The sequence below is a fragment of the Anthonomus grandis genome, chromosome 16 (genome assembly GCF_022605725.1).
Source record: "Anthonomus grandis grandis chromosome 16, icAntGran1.3, whole genome shotgun sequence".
NCBI classification, from domain to species: Eukaryota; Metazoa; Arthropoda; class Insecta; order Coleoptera; family Curculionidae; genus Anthonomus; species Anthonomus grandis.
Window position 1 is genome coordinate 12325456 of NC_065561.1, and position 22817 is coordinate 12348272.

Below are 22817 nucleotides of genomic sequence, written 5' to 3' on the forward strand. Positions count from 1 at the left end.
TGTTTAAAGCAGCACAAATATGTTAAACATGATTTTTTCATGTTCCAGTTTCCTAATTTAAGAAACTGCAACCCTCACAAACAATAAAATAAATATTAACTCGTCGGAACGATCCCCCCACTTGTCACGACGCTAAATGGTGTGAAAGTGATCTCACTCTCAGGTAAACTAAGATTGACTATTTTGAAACCGCTTAAGGTCACAGCCGCTCTAACTTATGCTAAGTTTTTTATTTTTAAAGAATTATGTAATTTTCAGTGTCTGCATGCCAAATTTATAGCACAAAAAATTGCACATGTTACGGTTTCCAAGCGGGTGGCTCATCAAAAATAGTCCAGAAAGGTTTACGGCGTTTAATATGAAAATTTATCCGTTTTGTTTTCAGGAAGATATATTTACACTTAAATAAATAAATAATGTCTTTATTATACCAAAATGTACAAAGGCAATGTCTAGTCTAGGACTAATCCCGCTAAAAAATTAAGGTGTAGTCATATAGGGCACTATCCACCCCTATTTTTTCAAATGGGAAGGTCTATGTTGCAATAGCCCTTTCGCGTTTCATTTTTTTAATTAATTTATTAGAATACTATAGCTGAGCCGGACAAGTTTTATTGTGCATATAAATCTTGTTAAAAACTACAGATTATGCTAATAGGTACGGTAAAGGGACGGAGTTTATCTAGTTAGCAGAGTCATTTGTTATAAATTTATGAGCCTTATCTTTATATCTCCGTACCGTTGTACCATTATACCTATGAGCAGGTACTTTCGACCTTCATAAAGTATCTGTGGTAGTAGTTTGTGAAACCCTGGTGATAGTTATTTAAATGCGCCTTAATACCTACTCTTCTCAAGTTTGTCTTTACATGAGAGACCTTAGGTAAAAGATAAGGCGCAAGAAGAAAAAATATACTATCAATCTATATCTGTGACGTTTGTTTACAAAGGCTTAATTATTTCATTTGTAAAATCCATATTAAAAAATATAAAAAATGTAAATAAGTCATAATAAACTACCGTAATTTGTTTGATGAAATTTGCAATATTCTTGTATCATTTATGAGTACTTACGTTTAGGTAACGAAACTACTATGAATTAGTAATTTTAGTACAGTGCAACTAAGGATTTATTATTCTCTTAAATTTTGGTTAAATTGTTCTCCTAAAAATTGGTAAAATATTGTTCTGTGTTATATAGGTATGTTGTAAACATTCGTTTAAGGTACATCACACTATTAAACACGAAGAGAATCCAGATCAAAGACAAGGTTAAATTGGTAAATTTCTACGTGCGAATCAAGAAAGCCTCAGCTACTGGAGAACTTTCTTTCTTACGTCGCTTAATGTTTAGTAAATTATCAAGAATTTGGATTCTCACTCTTCAGTAGTTCAATTAAATTCATTTCAAATCAAGCATTTTTTCTCGCATCCAAAAAATTGTTAGTCAACAAACTATTAGTCCGTACAGTCCCAGCTGAACAGTTAAGATCGTTAGAGGCAAATTCAATGAAACAACCTTAAAATTCGGCCCTAAAATTTACCGTAATGACGGACTTGTCCATGAGAACTTCGTGTCTTTTCCCACCCAAAAAGAAAAATATTCCATAAATCAACCGAACCTAGGTTTAGGTTACAGTTTTGAAGGTTATCTCGGGATACAAATTAAATAGTACCAAATATATTGAACAAACTCATACCGAAAATGAAGCAGAAGCGAATAACTCTAACCAACAGAATAAGAATAATAGCAAATCAAACCATCTCAAATCAAAACAACAATAATCCAAAATTGCCAAACGAAAGATAAATCATATATTTGCTAACTTCTATATTCACTACTTCTATATATTTATACTTCTATATATTTGCTAACTATATTTGATAACTTCTCTACAATTTCAGCGTTTTAGGAATAATTGTCTCTAAAATAACTTTAATACTGGATCACCAGACATCAGTCGCAACTCGTTGAATTAGCTGGTATTCCCGACAATCCCGACTGCTCTTCAAACACGCATTCTCACATAAAAAATTACATTTGCCTCGTGAGTCGCTTATAACTTTTTATATTAACTGATACTTTGTTTCTTGGTTATCACATTCTATTGGTTCCTGTATTTCTTTATTGCCCATTTTTTTAGACCTTTGATTTGCGAGGCTATATATGTTATGTTTTCGATCGATAGCTCACCCTCATTTAAATGCTTACCGTCTTCATTTACTATACCTATTAAGGCAATTATTTTAAAATAATTATTAAAAAAAAAATGCTTTTTTAATGTGATCTGCTTTCAATTCACCCAAGCGCGAGCTACAGTATAAGTTGCCTCTTTTAAAATTAGATGTTTCCAAAATCCCACAATGTCACATTATCCCAACAATCGAAGCCTAAGATCTAAAGCCTCTTCACTGTTTTGAAAACACCTTAGTCGATTGGCTGGGCAGATGTTACATCCGGAGGAAAATTTGCTGCGAATGTGAATCTGCTGACTTCAGTTGCTCTACATTAGGTTGCGATGGCGCATTGTCCAGTACAGCCTTTGGTAGAAGATTATTTTCTTTTAGATAAGCTTTAACTTGGGGTATACATTTTTGGAAAAACCACTTTTTAAAAATTGCTTCAAGCCGCCTTTTGATTATAATAATTATTAACGAGCAGTGTTTTTGTTTTTTTGCCCTAGGATTTTTGGATTTTCCAATGAGGGCTAGCTTAAGCTTGTTGGTTCCTAAGGCATTAGCACAGCATAAAACTGTTAGAAAGTCTTTGTTAACTTTGAAAACCAAAAAAATTACTTTGAAGAACATTTTATACGTAACAAAAATATGTATGTAAAGCAAACCTATGTCTGACCCTGCAACAAGTGTTCTTCTCGGCATTGCTTTCCAATAAAGTGTAGTTTCGTTCCCATAATACACTTGCTCAGGTTTTATGTTGTGCTCCGTTCTAAGATTTTCGAAATCACAGCAAAATTCTAGCATAGCTACATCATCAGCACTTAATTTCTTCCCTTAAACGGCTTTTTTGCCCTGTTTACTTTAGCTACAAAGCATTGTAATTCAGCCTTTAGCCACAAAGCATTGTGTTATATGTTTTAGACATCACAGCAATAGTTTGTTATATTCAAATTGTTTTAATATTTGCTCAATAGTTAGAACATTGCCTTTACTCTTTTCTCTAGCATGTGGTGTTTTTCATCATTGTTTAAAGATGGCTAATATAATCCCATTATTTAAGGGATCATGCATGCTCCTCGAACTACAGACCAGTAGCGCTTCTGCCTACTCTTTCAAAGATAATACAAAACGTAGTTAAGAAACAAATTTTAAATATCGCACTAAAAAATAATATACCTTGAGTATATACCTTGAAAATTAATATACCTTGAAAATTACCAATTGAGTTTTGCTCTCTGGTTTTGAGTTCTGTGACTTTACGCAAACTTTCGATTGTGTTAGTCACAGAATATTGTTGCGTAAGTTGAATATCTATGATTTCAGGGGTAAAGCAGTGGAATGGTTCCGTTCATATTTGAGTGATAGAACTCAGTCTGTGTGTTTTGATGGTGCTTCCTGTACCCAGCAAACCTTGAATGATGATTTGCCATAGGGTTCGGGCTTGACCCAATTTTATTTTTGTTTTATGTTAACGATTTTATGAGTTTAAAGATTTCGGGGATGTTTACTTGTACGCGGATGATGCTTATATCCTGTGGAGTGATATGGATGTGCACTGCCAAACATTGTTAATATTTTAATAATGACCTGCCTCTAATTAAAACTTGGTGCGACTCAAATAAACTTTGTTTTAATGTCTCAAAAACCAATATTATCAGTAGGACCAGTGTACTTAGAAAACCAATTGTTAAACTACATCAGATATTAAATTCTTAGGCATTCAAATAGATAATAAACTAAAATTTCAACAACATATTGAACAACTGGGTAGAAAACTTGCATCAAACTGCCTTGCAATTAGGATAACCTCCAATGAGTTAGATAAAGGTAGAACTAAACAGGCATATTTTGCATTAATTGAATCTTTGTGTTGCAAAAAAGGGCAATTAGGTACATGAATAAACTCGAAGCTACAGATTCATGTAAGACTCTCTTTGTTGCGGACAAAATTTTAACATTGCCCTGCCTCTTTATACTTAAAACAGTATCTTTAATTCACAAGAAATATGGATGGTGGCAGCTTAAGTCAGGATTTGTCTTTTTACTCCACAAGGCAGACACATAGGCTGCCATTGCCCGTTCTTAGATCGGCCCGTGTCCATGACCGCTGTTGCGTATAATAGTCGTCAACTTTTTAACCATTTGCCTATCAAAATAAGACAGATTTCTCAGACTGATAGTTTTGAAAAAGAAGTCAGGAAATTGCTTGTTGTAAGATTATTAATATTGAAGAATTTTAATGATACCTTTTAATGTACTTAGTTCCTACTGGTATAAGTTTGATTGTGTTTTTTTTTTAGCTTTAGGTTTTATCAGCACTTTATTTTATTTCATTTTAATTTTGTTTTATACAGCTTTGTTCACAACAACAGATGTTTAGAACAATAAAACATATTTTGAATTTGAGTCGGTCGGCAGTGGATCTAAATATCAATTCAAAACATAAATGACGGATTCTCTCCCTGAGACAAATTTGGGGACTCCCCGAGACGAATGTTTGTATCGTGCATTCAAAGTTCATCCTGCTGCGCCGCCAACCTCTGGCCGTTGGCCACGGATAATCCGCGTACGGATAATCGGGGTTCTACTGTAATATAGAAATTTGGTACATTTGGAAAAATTACAGCAAATTCAAATCTGCTTTCAATAATATGCGCATCAGACTTTTTAATGTCAGTTATGTTATATATTGTAGAATAGTAATTTTTAGCCAAATCATGGTACACCATGACTCGACTCCTTGCTGTAATAAGAAAAACTCTAGTATAATTGTTAATGAAACATCAAGTCTAAGCCAGTGTTCAGTCAAAACAGCGTGAGAGCTGGTGTGTTGTAGGGAATCTAACGAGTAGCAATGGATCTTGTCCGAATACAAATGTAAAGGCTGATTCATTTAATGATTTTTATATCTCTATTGCTGCTAATGTGAGAAACTCTATGTTTCATCATCTTCAGGCACTGTTGACCCGTTACATTCTATGGATAACCCAATCTCCCAATCCTTTCTTCTGTTTCCCACTGATACAATGGGATGGGATGGTATTTCCATTAAAATTCTGCAAGCCCGCACTTTTTTCAGAAACCGTAAATCAAAGTTTTAATCTGGGTGTGTTTCCTAGTACTCTTAAATTGGCCAAGGTTGTACCTCTCTTAAAGGTGATACTGAATTTCCCTCCAACTATCGACCAATTTATCTCTTATCAACAATTTCAAAAATTGTCGAAAAACTCGTCAAGAGTCGGATGCTGAATTTTCTTAAGAGAAATCAAGTTTTATCAACATCACAATTTGGCTTTCAAAAGGATTTAAGTACTAACGATGCAATTTTTTCATTTCTAAGACAGCTTTATTTAAGCCTCAACGAGGGTAGTGTAGCGGCAGCCGTATTTTGTGATTTCACTAAGGCATTCGATTGTGTTGATCACGGAATTTTGTTGCGCAAACTGGAGGTTTTTGTGGTTTTCGTGGTGTTTCCTTGAGATTGCTTACATCCTTTCTCTCTGGTAGATCACAAAAGTTCAACCTATCACTGTAGGTGTGCCTCAAGGTTCTGTATTGGGACCTTTATTGTTCTTAATTTTTGTTAATGAGATTCCAAATCTGAAGATCTCTGGAAAATTTCTTATGTTTGCTGATGACACCACTGTCTCATGGAACAACACATCAAAGGAGGATCTACATCTAACTATCGGCTCGGAACTGAATATTCTTGGAGATTGGTGTAAAGCTAACTTGCTGGCACTCAATGTTTCTAAGACAATTATACTAACCTTTAAGTGTGAGTTGCCGGTCTCCACTTTGAATTCTGAACCTCTTGAGATTCAGGAAGTTTACAAGTTCTTGGGTATCTGGATTGATTTAAGATTAAAGTTCACGACGCACATCACTGAAATAGCAAAGAGGGTGGCTCGTGGTTGCTATGCTGTGAGGGTGGTAGCTTGTGAATTGGGTGCCAGAGACGTTTATTATGCCGACGTCTTATCTACGATATGGCATTTTCTTCTGGGGCTCCTGTGGCAAGACACTTTTTCAAATGCTTCTGATTCTCCAAAAACGAGTGGTGTGGGTTATGTGTGAGTTAAATCGTTTTCAATCTTGCAAACCATTTTTTCAGTTTTAAAAAATATTAACACTGCCATTCTCGTTTATTCTAGAAACCTGTTGTTTGATCCACTCTAAATTTAATTCACTCATAGCTGCTAATAATTTTACGAGAAGTCATATTGTATCCTTGCCTACACCTCACTCAACATTAACAAAGAATTCCTTAATTTATTCCAGGTTAAAAGTTTTTAACCATCTTCCCTCTTCAATTCGAAGAATTAAAGGCAAGAATAAATTTGTAGGGGAAGTAAAGCGCTTGGTGCTGGGGAAGGCTTACTATAGATTGTCAGAGTATCTAGAGGATAATTTTGAGTCTAAGTGAAATATCTGATATTTTTCCATTTTTAAATGTTAGTAATTGTAGGTCTGATGATGCCCTATTAAGGTGCTACATATGTCACCAGACAATTAAACATTGATAGCTTGAACTTGCTATATATTTTGAGATTTTGTTTGATTCTTTTCCTAAAACCTAAATAATATACTGGTCCCTCAATATCGATTCTAAAATTACTAGCCCATCACTAGCATAATCTGTCATGTGTCAAAACTAGAAGTCGGAAGCGACCAATCATCATGGATGATGTTCTCTCTTTATTTTTCTTACTCCATGGCTCTGTCGTTGGCGACAGATGTCAAACTGACACTTGACATTGACATGACGTGACAGCGCAGTATTATTAAAAACTGAGAACGGCGCAGCGCTGGTTTCCTTCGATAAGTTTCCTTTAGTTTCCTTGGCTTGCGGGCGGTGCAGTATTTAGTGATAAGCGATTTGTCATGCGTCACGTAAAACTATGTATATTTTAAGGGAAGGATCTGTGTTTACTAATATTAAAAGTTAAAATCTACCTGAAAAAAATAATTTTTTGTGATTTACTCTTCTGCCATCAACAAAACAAAGGGTAAGTGTATTTAACAGGTAATATATCTGTAAAGGCGGTTCAAAAATAAATAAATTACAACTTGACCTTGAGAAGGCAGGCTTTTTGTTGATCTTACACAGATACAGTTTATTTTTATAAATAATTGAAAGTCCTCTAAACCCGAATGCGCTTTCATGTCACTCAATAGTCCTTAATGATTGCACCCTTTGAGCTTCAAGGCTAGTGGTTAATACCCTTTCTTTTTCCCACTGTTTTTCCGGGAATTACCAGTTGTCTATAGGCTTTAGAATAATATGAAATATAACATATGAATAACTTTTTATAAAAACCTTTTTTACATACCTATAGCTTATCCACATTAAGTGTTAAAGAGTTATGTAAAAATCTTAATTTTTTTGTCGAGAAAAGTTCTTAAAATGAAAGTTTCAAAAAGCATTATAACTAAAAAACTTAATTTAAAAGATGTAATGTTATTTATACCGATGTTGTTTTTATTTAACAATAAAGGTTAGCTAAAAGAAAAATCATTAAAAAAAGTCTTTTATTAAGTTTTGATTGTTAAAAAGTATGATTTCTATAAGAATCTGTAATGTAAAAAAAAAATTTTATTCAGCATAGTATGTAACACCCTTAAACAGTCTTAAATTGCCATATATTTATAATAAATTTAATATCAGGTAGTGATCAGTATGGGCAGTATGCTTTAATTTTTATGCTTTCCCATTTCACTTACTGTGATGTTTTGTATGGCCCCTGCCTTTTGATAAGTGATATAAAAAGAATACAGTACATTCAAAATTGTTGTGTAAGGCTAATTAATGGAATGAGAAAATTTGATAGAGGTGTGAGTAGTGAGTTACGCTTGATGAGATGGCTAAATATGAGTGAAAGGAGGTTACTCTACATAGTCTTGTTCTCTTTAATAAAATTGTCTTTAAAAAATGTCCTAATTACCTTTATCAGAAAATTAAGTTTAGATATGATGCTCATGTTTTGGACTTAAGAAATAAGCATTTTATTACACCTCCTCTTCATAAAACTGTTTTATTTGAGAGGAGCTTTAGTTACTGTATTCATCTGCAATATAATAAAATTCCTCCTGAGTTAAAATATATTTCACCTTCTATATTTAAGCGAAAAATAAGCAGTTATATTACTGATCTCTGTTAGGCTAGAGTTTTGTTAAATATCTATTCTTTAACTTATTGTAAATTTCAAGTTCAGTTGTGCATATAGGCAGTTAGAACTTAATATTTTGTAACTATGCAATTATTTAAGATACATTTTGAAATTCTTTGTAACATCTAACCTCAAGCTGATTTGTATGGTTAAGCTAGGAAGTACGCTTCAACTTCGCCATTTAGAATTTACCAATTGTAAATTTTAATAAAGACATTATTTTTATTATTATTATTAGGCAAAACTCGAGAAACTTTTAAATATTAGGTTTTACTTGAATATACTGAGAGTAATGAAGTTCATCATACATAATGAAAATCAACAATATTTTTAGAGATTTTATTTTGGTAAAGAAATAAAGTATATAATGAAAACCAAAGAATTTATGTAAATAAACAAAATACTCTAGGCACAAAAGTAGAGAAACCAAATTTTTTTACTAAATATTTCAACATACTAATTCTAACTTATTTCTAACCTAATAAAATTAATAGTGGGTAGAGCATCCCTTATTGGCAATAACCTCACAACATCAGTTTGGCATGGATTCCAAAAGTTTCATAATGGTTTTTTCACTAATAGAATTCCAGGATTCTTGCAAAACTTTTATTAGATCATTTTTATTGCTTATTGCTAATTTGATGTTATCTTATATGCCAGTATAGTTCTTCTCAGAGGTTATCAATAGGGTTAAGATCAGGACTTTGTGCAGGAAAGTCCATAACCCAAATCTTTTTTGATAAAAACCATTCTTGAATTATCTTTTATTTATGTTTAGGATAGTTATCCTGCTAATATATCCGGGTCAATGGTAAATTATCATCAGCAAATGGTAGCATTACATTTGTTAGAATATCTAAATACACAAATCAATCCATAATATCCCCAATAACATGTAATACCATACCCAGAAAAGCAACCCAAATCATGCAGGATCCACCACATGATTTAAAGTAGACTTTGTATACTTTGGATCAAATCTTTTACCTTCTGGGCGATGTACCCATGATATTCCATTAGACCCAAATAAATTAAATTTACTGTCATCAGTAAAAAGAATGTTTTTCCAGTCATTGGTTGTCCAATGCAAGTATTATTTTTGCAAACTAAGCATGTTGCTTATGTCTACTTGTCATACACCAGTTTAGTCTGCATCAACTATTTTTGTATGAAGATCTGCTGACAAATATCTTCTGTGAGGCATATTTACCAAAAAAGCTATTAACAGATCTCACATAAAGCAAAATAAATACTAAATTTCATCAATTCTTGTAAGTTTCTCTATTTATGTCCAAACTAAAATATTTCGATTCATAATATAAAAAATAACAACTAATAAAAGGAATATGAAATGTGATGGAAAAAAAACGGAGAGAGAACTTAAGAGACAATATTTTTATGAAATATTAATTTAAATACTGAAAGTTTTTACAAAATAGGGAATTTTAAAAAGTTTCTCTACTTTTGGCCGATAGTATATAATAAGAGCCATATAAATAAAAGCTGTATAAATAAAATGTTAAGCCATGGGCCAGAATTGTGATTTTAGTCCAATAACAGGTGGTCATGTGCATGCTGAAACTGTTATTTTCAGAGGTAGCATACAATCGACTTAGATTGCATTTAAGCAAGGATACAAAATGTTGTGATCTAATGTTCTAAAAATGACCATTGGATCCTTTGAAAATCCTCAAAGGCAATAGGTATCATTTAATAGGATAGATTGAAGATAACATACATATAAACAGAATCGACAACTACCAACCTATCTCCATACTTTGCAATTTTTCCAAAACTTTTGAAACTATTGTTTATAACAGAATTCTTCCCCAAGTTCAATCACTACTCTCTATAGATCAGCACGGTTTTATTCCTAAAAGGTCGTGCATCACTAACCTCTGTAATGTGACTCATTTTATTTCTTCAGCCCTCGATAGAAAAAGTCAGGTTGATGTGGTGTATACTGATTTCAGTAAGGTTTTCGATCAGATAAATCATTGCATTCTGCTGGAAAAATTGAACAATCAATTCAACTTCTCAGAAAGGGTAATTTCGTTGCTTTCGTCATACCTTATTGACCGTCTACAGTTTGTTGAGGTGGAAGGTTGCAGATCTAATACCTTTGTTTCAACTTCTGGAGTCCCACAGGGATCCAACCTCGGCCCACTTCTTTTTATTTTTTATATTAATGATCTTATAGAACTGATTTCCTGCCTTAGACTAGCTTATGCTGATGATCTGAAAATATTTTGGTGTATCAATAGTATCTTGGACTGCTTGTTCTTACATAGTAACTTGGACCTAATTAGGGGGTGGTGCAGTAGAAATCAGTTATGTCTTAATATCTTGAAATGCTGTGTGATCTCCTTTCACCGAACCAAGAATCCTGTTTTGTTTAATTACAATATAGACAATCAAATCCTATGTATTAGTACTTCTATTAAAGATCTAGGGGTTGTATCCGACGATAGGCTCACATTTGTGCCACATATTGAACAGACAGTGTCCTCCTTGTTGAAACTTCTGGGTTTTGTCATTTGAAATAGCCGACTCTTTAACAACTCAAACTCAATAAAACTATTGTACTTTTCCTTTGTTAGATCAAGACTGGAATATGGTTCCTTGGTGTGGTGTCCTTTCTATGAATGTCATGTTGGCTACATCGAGAGTGTTCAGAGAAGAGTTTTAAAGTTTCTTATGTTTCATGAGGATGGAATATATCCTGTTAGGGGACATGATCATGATCTGGTGTTAGGTAGATTTAATCTGCAATCTCTGGCCATGAGGAGAACAATTCATTTTGTAACATTCTTATGGAGGTTGGTCAATAATCAAATAAATTTTCCTTCTCTCTTGAACGATATTCTATTTCATGTACCACGATTTGCTTCTAGAGCAAATATCACTTTTGCTTTAGATCGCGCCAGAACTAACATTAGGTTTCAGGATCCCGTATATCAAATGTGCAGAATTTTTAATTCAATATCATCAACCTGTGACATATTTGTATGCTCCATAAATGATCTAGTTTTGTCTCTGACAAACCAACAGTTACCATAATTCCTTTCCTCTTCCTTTTTTCCCTTGTCCCATGAATCCCTTTCTTTGTTCATTCTAATGTTAATTTACATCTCCTTTAATTTTGATATATACATGATGTTACTATAGTAATTTAAGTTTTCCTTATTTTTCTTTCTTTTTGTTATTTTTGTTATTTAATTTATATAGTAATTTAATACTTGTTTACACTTTCAAAACATTAATTGTAGATTTTCCTGTAACTGGGCTTTGCCTGTTGGAAATAAACTGCTAAATAAATAAATAACCAAAGTAATATATATTCAAAGGCAGTTGAAGAAAGCATTTTTGTGTTTCAGTTCTGGATTGTTAAGAAACAAAATTTAAAGCAACAGTCCCTGAATCCAGCTTTGAGGCACTCCTTGCACAATGTCCATTTCTCCTGAAAAATGTGACCTACCCTGCCTTAACACAGATTCATGTTTTACATTTGCTTTCTGTGCTCTAAATAAGAATTCTATAAATTTCTGCAGATGATCCTAAAACCATTGCACATGGTTGACATTTATACATTAAATGCTCTTAATTCAATGTATCAAAGGCCCTTGACAAGTCAAAATACAATCCCACTACCTGACACTTTTTGTATATATTCTCATAAATAAGGAATTAACAAGATCATGTTCTGTTAAGTGTTGAGCCTAACTGCCTAATTGTCTCTTGCTTAAAATATTATGTCTATTCAAAAAAATTAATAATATGATGTTTATAACCCTCTCGAAGACCTTTGACATTGATTGGAGAGTAAAGATACAGGTCTATAGGTGTTCCAGTTGCAATTCTGTCTTTCTTTTTTTTTGTGAATAGGAATAATTTTTTCCCCCTTTGAGACACCTGATAAAAAGCTTTACACAGACCAGTGGCTCATAAATTCTCTCAAAAAGAATCATAAAGTCAGATTTTTTGATTAATTGAACTCATTGTTTAAACCTGCTTCACCAAAGCACACACATCCTTTATTTTTCTATTTACTGCTGAATGTTAAGTCATAGTTAAAAGTTCATTGGCAAAATTGCTTTAAAATTTACATAAGTAATTCTGAGATTAATAAATATTCATTTATTTATTAAAGGAAACCATTTACATAATATTAAAATCAATATAAAACAAAATCACAGTAAGTAAAGTAAATCATTTAACACTGCGCTACAAATTACTTACAAGACTATGATTGAAAAAGGAACAATTTGCAAAATGCAAAATGTTGCAAATTGCAAAATGTTCTTATTGTTGGTGACTTTAACCTTTCTAATATTTCATGGTTACCTAGTGATGATCATTATGGCTTAACCCCAAATAATGTTACATCTGATAAAGAAAATCTTTTATGTGACACATTCACTTTTCTAGGTTTAATGCAGCTCAATGCAGTGGTTAATGATCATGGAACAATTCTTGAACTTTGCTTTACAACTTTTCATTCCACTTTAACAACTAAATGTAATGGTTTAGTCGGGTCAGATCCTTACCATCCTGCTCTTGAGCTGCAAGTACCCAATAGTAAGTCCAATTACCTGGAACTACCTATAACATATTTTTACAACTTTAATCAAGCAGATTTTGTGTCTATAAATAACTACTTTTCTACATACAACTGGATGTCAATAATTGTTAACGATAACTTAAATACCACTGTTGCAAACTTCTATTCTGTTGTTTATGATTGTTTGAATCTGTTTGTGCCAATAAAAAAACACTCTCCCAAGAAACATTATCCACCATGGTTTTCTAGAGAACTAAAAAGTCTAGTTATTCAGAAAAAAATAGCACATAGAAGGTACAGACAGTCAGGATCAAATACTGATTACTTAAGTTTTAGTGTTCTGCGCTCAGAATGCCGTTCATTATCTAGTGAATGCTACAGACATTACATTGAGAGAGCCGAAAATGCAATAGAGAACGATAGCAAGACCTTTTGGAAATTTGTAAGACTTCAGTCCAATCAAAGCGATTCTACCGTTCCAGATGAGATGTTCCTTCATGATCTCAGGGCCGATACTGGTATTTCTATTGCAAATCTCTTTGCCACCCACTTTTTATCTGTATTTAACAAGAATACTAACCCTTCTAATGCCTCTGACGGTCTCGATACCTCATGTAAATTTAACCATATCAACCACGTGTTCCTTAGTGCTACTACAATTGAAACAGCATTAGCTAAACTGGACAGCAGAAAGGGAGCGGGTCCCGATGGAATTCCAAACAGGCTTTTGAAAGAGTGCAGCCATTCCCTTTTCCTTCCACTTTTTCATATTTTCAATTTGTCCCTAACTTCTGGAACTTTTCCAGAGAACTGGAAGCTATCTCATGTATGTCCTATTTATAAATCTGGGAATAAGAGTGACATAACTAACTATCGTCCCATTAGTATCCTCTCTGCAATTCCTAAGCTGTTCGAGCACTGTGTAGAGGTGGTTCTATCTGGCACATTTCAGGAAATAATTGGAGATCAACAGCATGGATTCACCAGAGGTCGTTCTGTGGATACAAACTTGTTTGTTTTTAGCAACTATATCTTCAAATCTTTTGCCGACGGTAATGAAACACATGCGATATACACGGACTTTAGTAAAGCCTTCGATAAGGTCAACCATAATATTCTTATCTCTCATATTTCAGATCTCGGCATCAGCGGATCTCTTTTACTTTGGATCAATTCTTATCTGATGGATAGAGAGCAGCGTGTTAAAATTGGTGGTTTTTTGTCCAACCCATTTTTGACAACTTCAGGGGTCCCTCAGGGCTCCCATTTGGGACCATTGTTATTCAGTCTCTTTATCAATCACCTCGGCTCCCTACTGGAGTCTGAGTTTTTGCTCTTCGCTGATGATTTGAAAATTTTTCGGCGGATTTCCTCCTCTCAGGATCAGTTGGTGCTTCAGAGAGATATAAACAGAGTGTTTTCCTGGTGTAAGTCGAATGAAATGTCATTGAATGTTAAGAAATGTGGGTTTATGAGGTTTACTCGTTTAAGGGTCTCCCCTCCTTGTCAATATGTTATTGATGGTATCCCCTTGAAGGAGCTTGACTCAGTCAAGGATTTGGGTGTCTTTCTGGACCCGAGTCTTACTTTCTCCCACCACTTCGAAAATACTGTAAATAGAGCTAATAAACTGCTTGGTTTTATCAAAAGATCTTGCAAAGACTTTGCTAATGTGTCAGCATTGAAGACACTATATATTTGCCTGGTGAGATCTCTTCTCGAATTCTCCAATATTGTTTGGTCACCTCATTTTCTGATTCACATTGAGAGGCTTGAAAATATCCAGCACAAGTTTATCAGGTTTGCCAGATATACTCTTATGAAGTCAGGCCTGGATCTTACCTGTTCAGAGACCATGTCCTACCTGAGCATAAACTCCTTATCAAGTAGAAGGCAGTTCTTTGATGTTTGCTTTGCGTTTAAGGTTCTGAATGGTATTGTTAGAAGTCCGGAATGTCTGTGCCTTTTCTCTTTGCATGTATCTTCTTACACAACACGAGGTCAGGCGCTTCTCCATATTCCCTTTTGCAGAACATCCTATCTACTAAACAGTCCTATAAATAGAATAGCTTCTACAGTGAATAGATTTGCAAAAGATCTTGATTTTTTCAGTACATCTTTAAATAAATTTAAGTCGTCAGCTAGGGCAACTATCTTGGGATAGTGCCCTACTCCCACTCTTTGGATTAGGTTTAGCACAGTATTGTTTATTAGTATTATAGTTTTTACTTAAGACTACTGTTAATTATTAATAAGTACTTGAAATGTTATATACGTTGATAAATAAATAAATAAATAAATAAATAAAATTTGTTTTAGTTTTTGCTTAAAACTACTAAATTTAGAGTCAAATAGATTTATTTGTCCTAGCAAGCCATTAGCTCTCAGTAGTTGCTTCATTAGTAAGTGTGGTGACATGATATTACAATAGTTCAGACTGTTTGCTATTTCAAGAAGGAATTTCAAGTTTAAAAAGTGACAGCAACTGGGGACAATCTATAGCAGCATTTATTACTTTATGTAGAAAACATAAGTCTAAGTAAACATAGACCTGTGAATGAAATCAAACACCTTCATTGCCATATTTTTTACATGATTAATGTAGCTCAAATGATAATTTTGAGTCCATCCATATTTCCAAGTCTGAAGCTTTTATTTTCTGCCTCGAAAAATTAATTTTATGACATTTATGACATATATTAAGTGATATTATACCAATTAAAAAAATTATTGAACAACCTGTTGTCGAAGAGCAGGATCATTGAAAGACTCAACATTTCTAAATAGTTTGACATCATCTGCAAACATTAGAACACCAGAATTTTTAACATTTGTCACCAAATCAATTAAGAAGAGGCAAAACGAAACAGGGCCACAATGGGAACCTTGTGGTACCTCTGATAATAAACTTGAGTTCTCCTTCTCACAAACTCAGATATCCACTAAAGAAGGATAACTAAAGGATCTGGAATACCCAAGAGGACCCCACGATTGACCTAATCAAAAGGATTAGAAAAATCTGTATAGATCAAGTCAACCTGGGATCCCTCCTTCAAACTATTGCATATGAGATTAACATACAAAACCAATTTGACATCAGCAGATTTGCCCTTTATAAATCCAAATTGTTTCAGATTAAAAACAGTTCTAAAACTCCAGCTTAATCTCGTTCTAGCAAGATAATCAAGTAGTTTTGGTAATTGATTGGTTATGCACAGAGCCAAAGTGGTCATACCACTTTTATTCCAAAATTTAAAAATAGGTTTTAAAAAGCTTTTTTCCAAGGGACAGGAAAACAACCTGGACTAAGAGTAGAATTAAAAATAATCCATATTAGTCTTATTGGTAATTGTAGGCAAACAATGCATAAGAAAAAATGCTGGGAGTCCATCTGGTTTAGTACACATTTTATTGTTAAAGAAAGCAATAACATATAATTCTGCCACCTACAAAGATGCAGTATTTAAACTAATTGAATTTTCAAAATTAAAAAAAGGCTAATTTCTATAAGAATCTGGTACATGATGGTAATTAATATTTTTCTTTATTTTTTTACAATTCTGTATATGAATTACAAGATTCTCAATGAAAACCAGAACTGAGTGATTATAGAAATTCCAAATCAAATCAGATATTTATTAATACATTACACAGTATGTGTTTGTAAAATGTATGTTTAATGGCAACAAGAACAATCATACAAAGAAAATTTAAATTATGTTCCAATTACCAAATATAATGTAATTTTCTTGAAAAACATCTTAAGATTTTTTATATGGAGTGAAATAACATTAAACAACCAGACTCAATAGTAGTTAGGGCCCCATCTGATGCTAGAGAGCCTGTAAAAGTCTGTGATAAATGTTCCTAATATACCTAGTGTTAAAATGCTGTTTATCTGAATAAGTCCTCAATTGGGAGATATTAACAATATAAATTAAACACTGATAGGTATAGGTTCAAGGAAATGTAAGTATATGAAGGTCTCTGCAGTACTGTCTACAATTGCTGTACTCCAGGCCAACCAAGTTCCTGATAGATCTCTGTTGAAGCTTAAAGAGTTCCTGTGCATGTTTAAAATTGCCTAGCACATATATGCCAAAAAGTAATCATGGTACACAGACAAAATAGTGGACAGGATAGCCCTTAAGCATCTTATCATAAAAAGTATTCTGCTTAGTTTGCTTGATAGGTGACATACATGTTATTTCCATGTTAATTCTGTATAGTGAATTTTCCATTCCCTAAATGTGCCAAACATTTGGCTCAAAGAAAAAATCAAAATCCTTTAAACAATTCTTGATGTGTTACTACTGAATGATCAAGTCATTGTCAAAAGTTCATAAGCCAAATTACTTTATGATTTGCATAAGTAATACTAAGAATAATAAATTGTAATGATTAAAAACTGGGTGATCACAAATTTTAAGGCATGTCAATAGAAATTAAAATACATAAAAAAACTGGAAAAGTGTATATAAAAAAAAGAGATGCATTTAAAACACTCATTGTTGGAAATCAGAAGGTTTGATTCAATAAATAGTAAGAAGCAAATTGAGAATAGAAATTGATGAATCATAAGGCACTGTTTTGTAGCACATTCTTTTCTTAGCATACATTAATTGATGTTAAAAATAAATATAAAAGGAATGTCAGTTTCATATGCAATATGCATTTTAGCTCTGTTAATTTCATAATCTATTTTGCTGTTTCTTTTATCATCAAATGTGCCGCTGGCCGGGCCTTTTAATGGCTCCTTTGATAAAAAAAACTGCAAAATAGAATATTGGCCGAGGCAACTATAATTTTCAGTAGCAATACTTTGAGACAGTCAACAAAAAATAATAGATGGTTTTAAGGTATTTATTAATTAGCTGCGGGTGCATAAGTTATCGTTCAATCTTTCTAAGACTAATTATATAGTCTTTTCATAGACTGAAGTTAATAGACCTCTCACAATGACCAGATTATTAATTGATAAATTTCACAAATCAAATATCTTGGCATGGTAATTTATAAATACCTAAAATGAAGCGCTCATATTGGTTATGTTATAAGCATGATTGGGAATCTGCCACATTCATTTTTTCTTCTGAGCGATATATGTCAAAAAACTTTTACATACTGGTTTTAAAAATCTTGTAGAAGCTGTTTTTCATTATAGGATATTAGTATGGGGTGAATTATACGACATTTATTTGAAAATGCTTAATAAATCCAAAAATAATCTATACTAACCCTTGCAATCCAATTTTCTTTTTTCTGAAGAGATTAAAAATGTAAAGTATTTATATACAGGTTATATATATATCCATAAAAATCAAACTAAATCAAGATATGCCAATCATATGCATGAGATACATGGTAGTCCAGATCAACTAATTGATATACCATGAAATTGAATAAGTACCATGTCAACATACATTAAAATTTATTACTTGGTTTGGGCCTAAAATTTACAATATTTTACCAATGCAAATTAAGGAACTAACATTTTTAAACTTATTCAGTAGCACTCATTTAAATATCAGTATTATGTAAAAAACTTAAGAAATAATGCTAAATTATTGACTGTTCAAGTCATTTTAAAAGTATTTTTTATTGCATGCATATATTATTTCTATTTTGTGGTAGGAATGCAGGCTATATTGTATCCTTCTGTATTTCATATCATGTTATTTTTCAATGCAATCCTACTTCATCTATCATGAATAGGAATTGCAGTAAAATTCAAACTGATCATAACATCATACTTTCCCTTGTTATTGTCATAAAACTTGCATAGACTTAGTATATGTAAATCAAATCAATTTTACTCCTATTAAGTCTATAATAATTGAAGGCAACTATAATTTTCAGTAGAATTACTATGAGAGATAATCAACAAAAAGTAATAGTTGGTTTTAAGGTAATTATTAGCTCTGTATGTATAAATTACCATAAATTTTTTTTAACTGAGTGTAAATAGTACATACAGACATGCTATATTGTAATGAGGTGCAATAGTCAAGTCAATCACAGTGAACGGATCTCTAATTGCCCATTTACATTAAACCTACACTAATGTACACATGCTCACACATAATCACAAACATTTTGGACATAACTAAACTAATTTAATATAAAATTGTCTTAAAGAATAAAGTGGCTTTCCACCTAAAGTAATTTTAATTGGTTCCTGAAAATAGGTAGAGATGGTGCATGGTAGATTATTGAATACATTTATGACTTTGTTTAGGCATATTTATTTATTTATTTATTTATTACACTCTCACAAACACATTGGAAATGTAATTACATGTTAAGAGTGCTTACTACGCCAGTAAAGGCGAGAAAAAGAAAGACTACAACTAAAATATACTAACCAAACAAATTAACAATATAAAAAAAATATAAAAAACATACAAATACATATAGCAGGTTCTAAAATAAATATGTGCACTACTTATACTTTGAACTACCTAAAATCACAGATCTAATTTGTCCTACAGAACTATTAAAGAAATCTATATCACATTTTTGTATATATTCATTACATTGGTACTACATCATTCGATTTATAGGTGAACTACTTGGAGTTAAACATTGGAACAGCTTTTTATTTCTTATTCTTAAGTTTACTTTAGGAACCACAAAAGTTATGTTGTTAATTAAGGAACATTTCTTATACTTTAAATTGTTGACAATATTATATATTAATAGTGCATCATTTAAACTATGTCTAATACTTAATCTAACCATACTAAATTCAGTCACCATACTTTCATAAGAAATCATATAAGGACAGGTATTATGAGTTCTTAAGTATAGATACCTTAAAAACCTCTTTTGCACTTTTTCAATCATATCAATATGCACCAATGACTGTGGTGACCAGATGACAGAGGCATATTCCAAATGGGGTCTAACCAATGTTTTGTATAACATTATGATTGATTTTATTTGTTTAAAGTTTTTAGTGTTTCTAATTACAAATCCAAGAACTTTATATGCTTTATTGACAATAGCTTCATAGTGCTGGTTAAATTTAAAGTTTGACTGCATGTACACACCAAGGTCCCTACATTCACTTTTCCTGCTTAGTGACCAATTATCAATCATGTAATTAAACTTGGTACACTCCACTTTTCGTGTAAAAGTTAAAACATGACATTTACAGACATTCTATTGACCTTAAACCACTTAATCTAAATCACACTGAGTAAAAGACACTGAGTCTAAATCACTCTGCAACTCATCACAATCTTTAATAGATGATATATGCTTAAATAACTTAAAGTCATCTGCAAATATGACACACTCAGAACATTCTACAGAATCTGGCAAGTCATTAATAAAAATAACAAACAGTAATGGACCAAGGTTACTGCCCTGTGGCACTCCAGACACTGCCATGTACTGCACAGATAATTCTCTACCCATCTTAACCCGCTGAATTCTTTTCTTTAGATAGGAAGCTATAAATTTACATGCGAAAAACCGAATTTACCCAGTTTAGTGATCAGCAGACCATGATCAACCTTATCAAAAGCTTTTTCACAGTCTGTCATGATCACATCTAACTGCTCCTTATTGTCAATAGCTTTAGCTGTTGCCTCTGTCAGAAGTTCAAGATTGGTGACAGTCGAGATTCCCGGCAAGAAACCGTGCTGCTGTAGAGCAAATTTATTTATAAAGGTGTTCAAGATATCTTGGTATAGAATGTTTTCAAAAATTTTTGCAAGATAATTGAAAACACTAATTGGTCGATAATTGTTAACCAAACATGCATCTCCCGATTTAAATATTGGAGTTACTGTTGCATACTTCAGCATTTCAGGAAACGTATTTGTCATTAGACACAGATTAAAAATTGTTTTTAGTGGAACACACAAAATATCAGAACATCCCTTATAAATATAGGAAGGTATGTGATCGTTACCAGTGGCTTTTTTTGGCTTTAATTTTTTGATACTTTAATGTCGTCGTCAGATATAAAGGAAAACATAAAACTGCCGGAACATTCTTCAAATTTAGGCTCCTCAGACTGCCGGAAAACTGACTCAAAATATGCAGCTAATGTGTTAGCACTGTCTATATAACTAATAAAAAGTATAAATTATGTATTTGGCCCTTCATATACCTAGGATGATTTGCTATAAATTTTATTGTCCTTAAACATCATGCAAAATTAATTTGTATGCCTTCAAAATCCACAACCATACATATAATAGATTAATTTATTATAATAGAACTTTGTATTTATTTTATTCCTATGGGTCTATTCAGTATCAATGAGTCATGTCTTGAGATAATATGTCCTTTTCACACTTAAGTAGTTTGTTTGCTTTAGAGATAATATTTTCAAAATGGTAAGAAAAACTAAATTGAGGGTCTAAATAAACACCTCTCAATTGAACCTCTTTCAAGTATGTGTAGTTTCTGATCTGAAGGGAATTGAATATCATAAGAGATCTAAAGTTATTTAAAACTGAATTCCAAGGACTGAAACTTAATCGTTGAACTCCAGATAAATAAAGCCCAAACGAGGATAAGTACTAATTAATTCTTCTCATATGACCATACAAATTATTATTTTTCTGGTTCCTAAGATCTTGCAAATTTTGAATAGAAATACTTAAAATAGTCCTGTAACTTTTCTACATACCATTTGTAGTTTTTCTTAAATTCAGTGATAATCAAAATGATAAATCACATATGTCGGTGATATATCGGTGGTCTCTAATCTATGATAATTTAAATAAATATATCTAATACAACTAAATAATATATATATAATGTGCAAGGTTACTCTTTCCTAACATATGTAGATTTTTTAACTAATATTGAGTTGCTTGTTATTTACTCCTAAAAATATTTAAAAAAATTATTCACTTTTCAGGGATAATGGCTCTGTGGGCGAAGGCACAACAGCTGCCTCCAGATAGCATTCAACTTCAACAAATTCGAGGACTCTATGGAGATCATTTTCCGATTGAAGTCAGGCATTATTTGGCTCATTACATTGAGGAGAAATTCCTGTAAGTATTTATTTTATTTTTTTTTACTCTACCATCTAGTTATCAAAGCCATTGTGTTAATGTATACTTTTCTCATTATTAGGAGTACAGACATAGAAAATATTATGACTGATAACACCCTATTTGAACAATATGCTACAAACCTTGTAGATCAGTTCATTCAGGAAATTGAAACAAAAGCTGAGGAGATAAGAGAATCATCTGAATATTTCTTAACAAAACTGAAACTGGCCGAGGCTGCTAAAGTATTCAAAATGGGATACAGGTAATTATTGTTTTTTAAGAGTTAAATTACAATCTTAATAGTAACCTGATTACAGTTTCTTATTCAGAAACATTTTATTCAAAGTAGACACTTTTTACAGTTTCTGGAAAATCAGGTGTTTGACCTCTGCACATTGTAGTTATAAAGTTTATAATATTAATTTTCTAGGAATAAAAGTTATCAGTCAGTGAACACTTGATTTCTGCAAATTTGACAAAATAGTAGAATTTAAGCAACAATCATGCAAATTAGTTGGGTTTCAACTAAGAATTAAATAAAATTATCATACTAACCCAATAATTTTTGCTTTGCACTTTGTTTCTGTTTATTACTTATTGGAAATCGATCTTTTACACCTTATTATAAAGCCTCACATTAAAAAAGAATTTATTATTTATTTCAATGTTTTTTTGGGTGCTTCGGATGATAAATATACTGCCATTCGATAAGTTTGTATTGTATTTCAAGATAAAAAATATGATAAGATTGCAAAATTCAATTTTTAGTGAGTCCTCTTTGAATTAGATGGTATTACTTTATTACTTTAAAGGCTGATACTTTATTATTTAAGAATAATTGTGAGAAAAAATTCAAACTTATTTTGGTTAGTTTTTAAAACTTTT

The 22817-nt window shown here is 32.2% G+C and overlaps 1 protein-coding gene across 3 annotated transcripts in view; it reads left to right on the top strand.

The window, feature by feature from the left end:
- The first annotated feature begins 6956 nt into the window (after positions 1–6956).
- LOC126746020 (signal transducer and activator of transcription 5B) overlaps positions 6957–22817 on the top strand; it is a 65905-nt gene continuing 50044 nt past the window's right edge. For all 3 annotated transcript variants that reach the window (XM_050454107.1, XM_050454109.1, XM_050454108.1), the window contains exons 1-3: positions 6957–7187; positions 21791–21929; positions 22012–22194. In XM_050454107.1, coding sequence (XP_050310064.1) covers positions 21796–21929; positions 22012–22194 — 317 coding nt within the window. In that variant the 5' untranslated portion in view covers positions 6957–7187; positions 21791–21795. The remainder of the gene's footprint in view (positions 7188–21790; positions 21930–22011; positions 22195–22817) is intronic.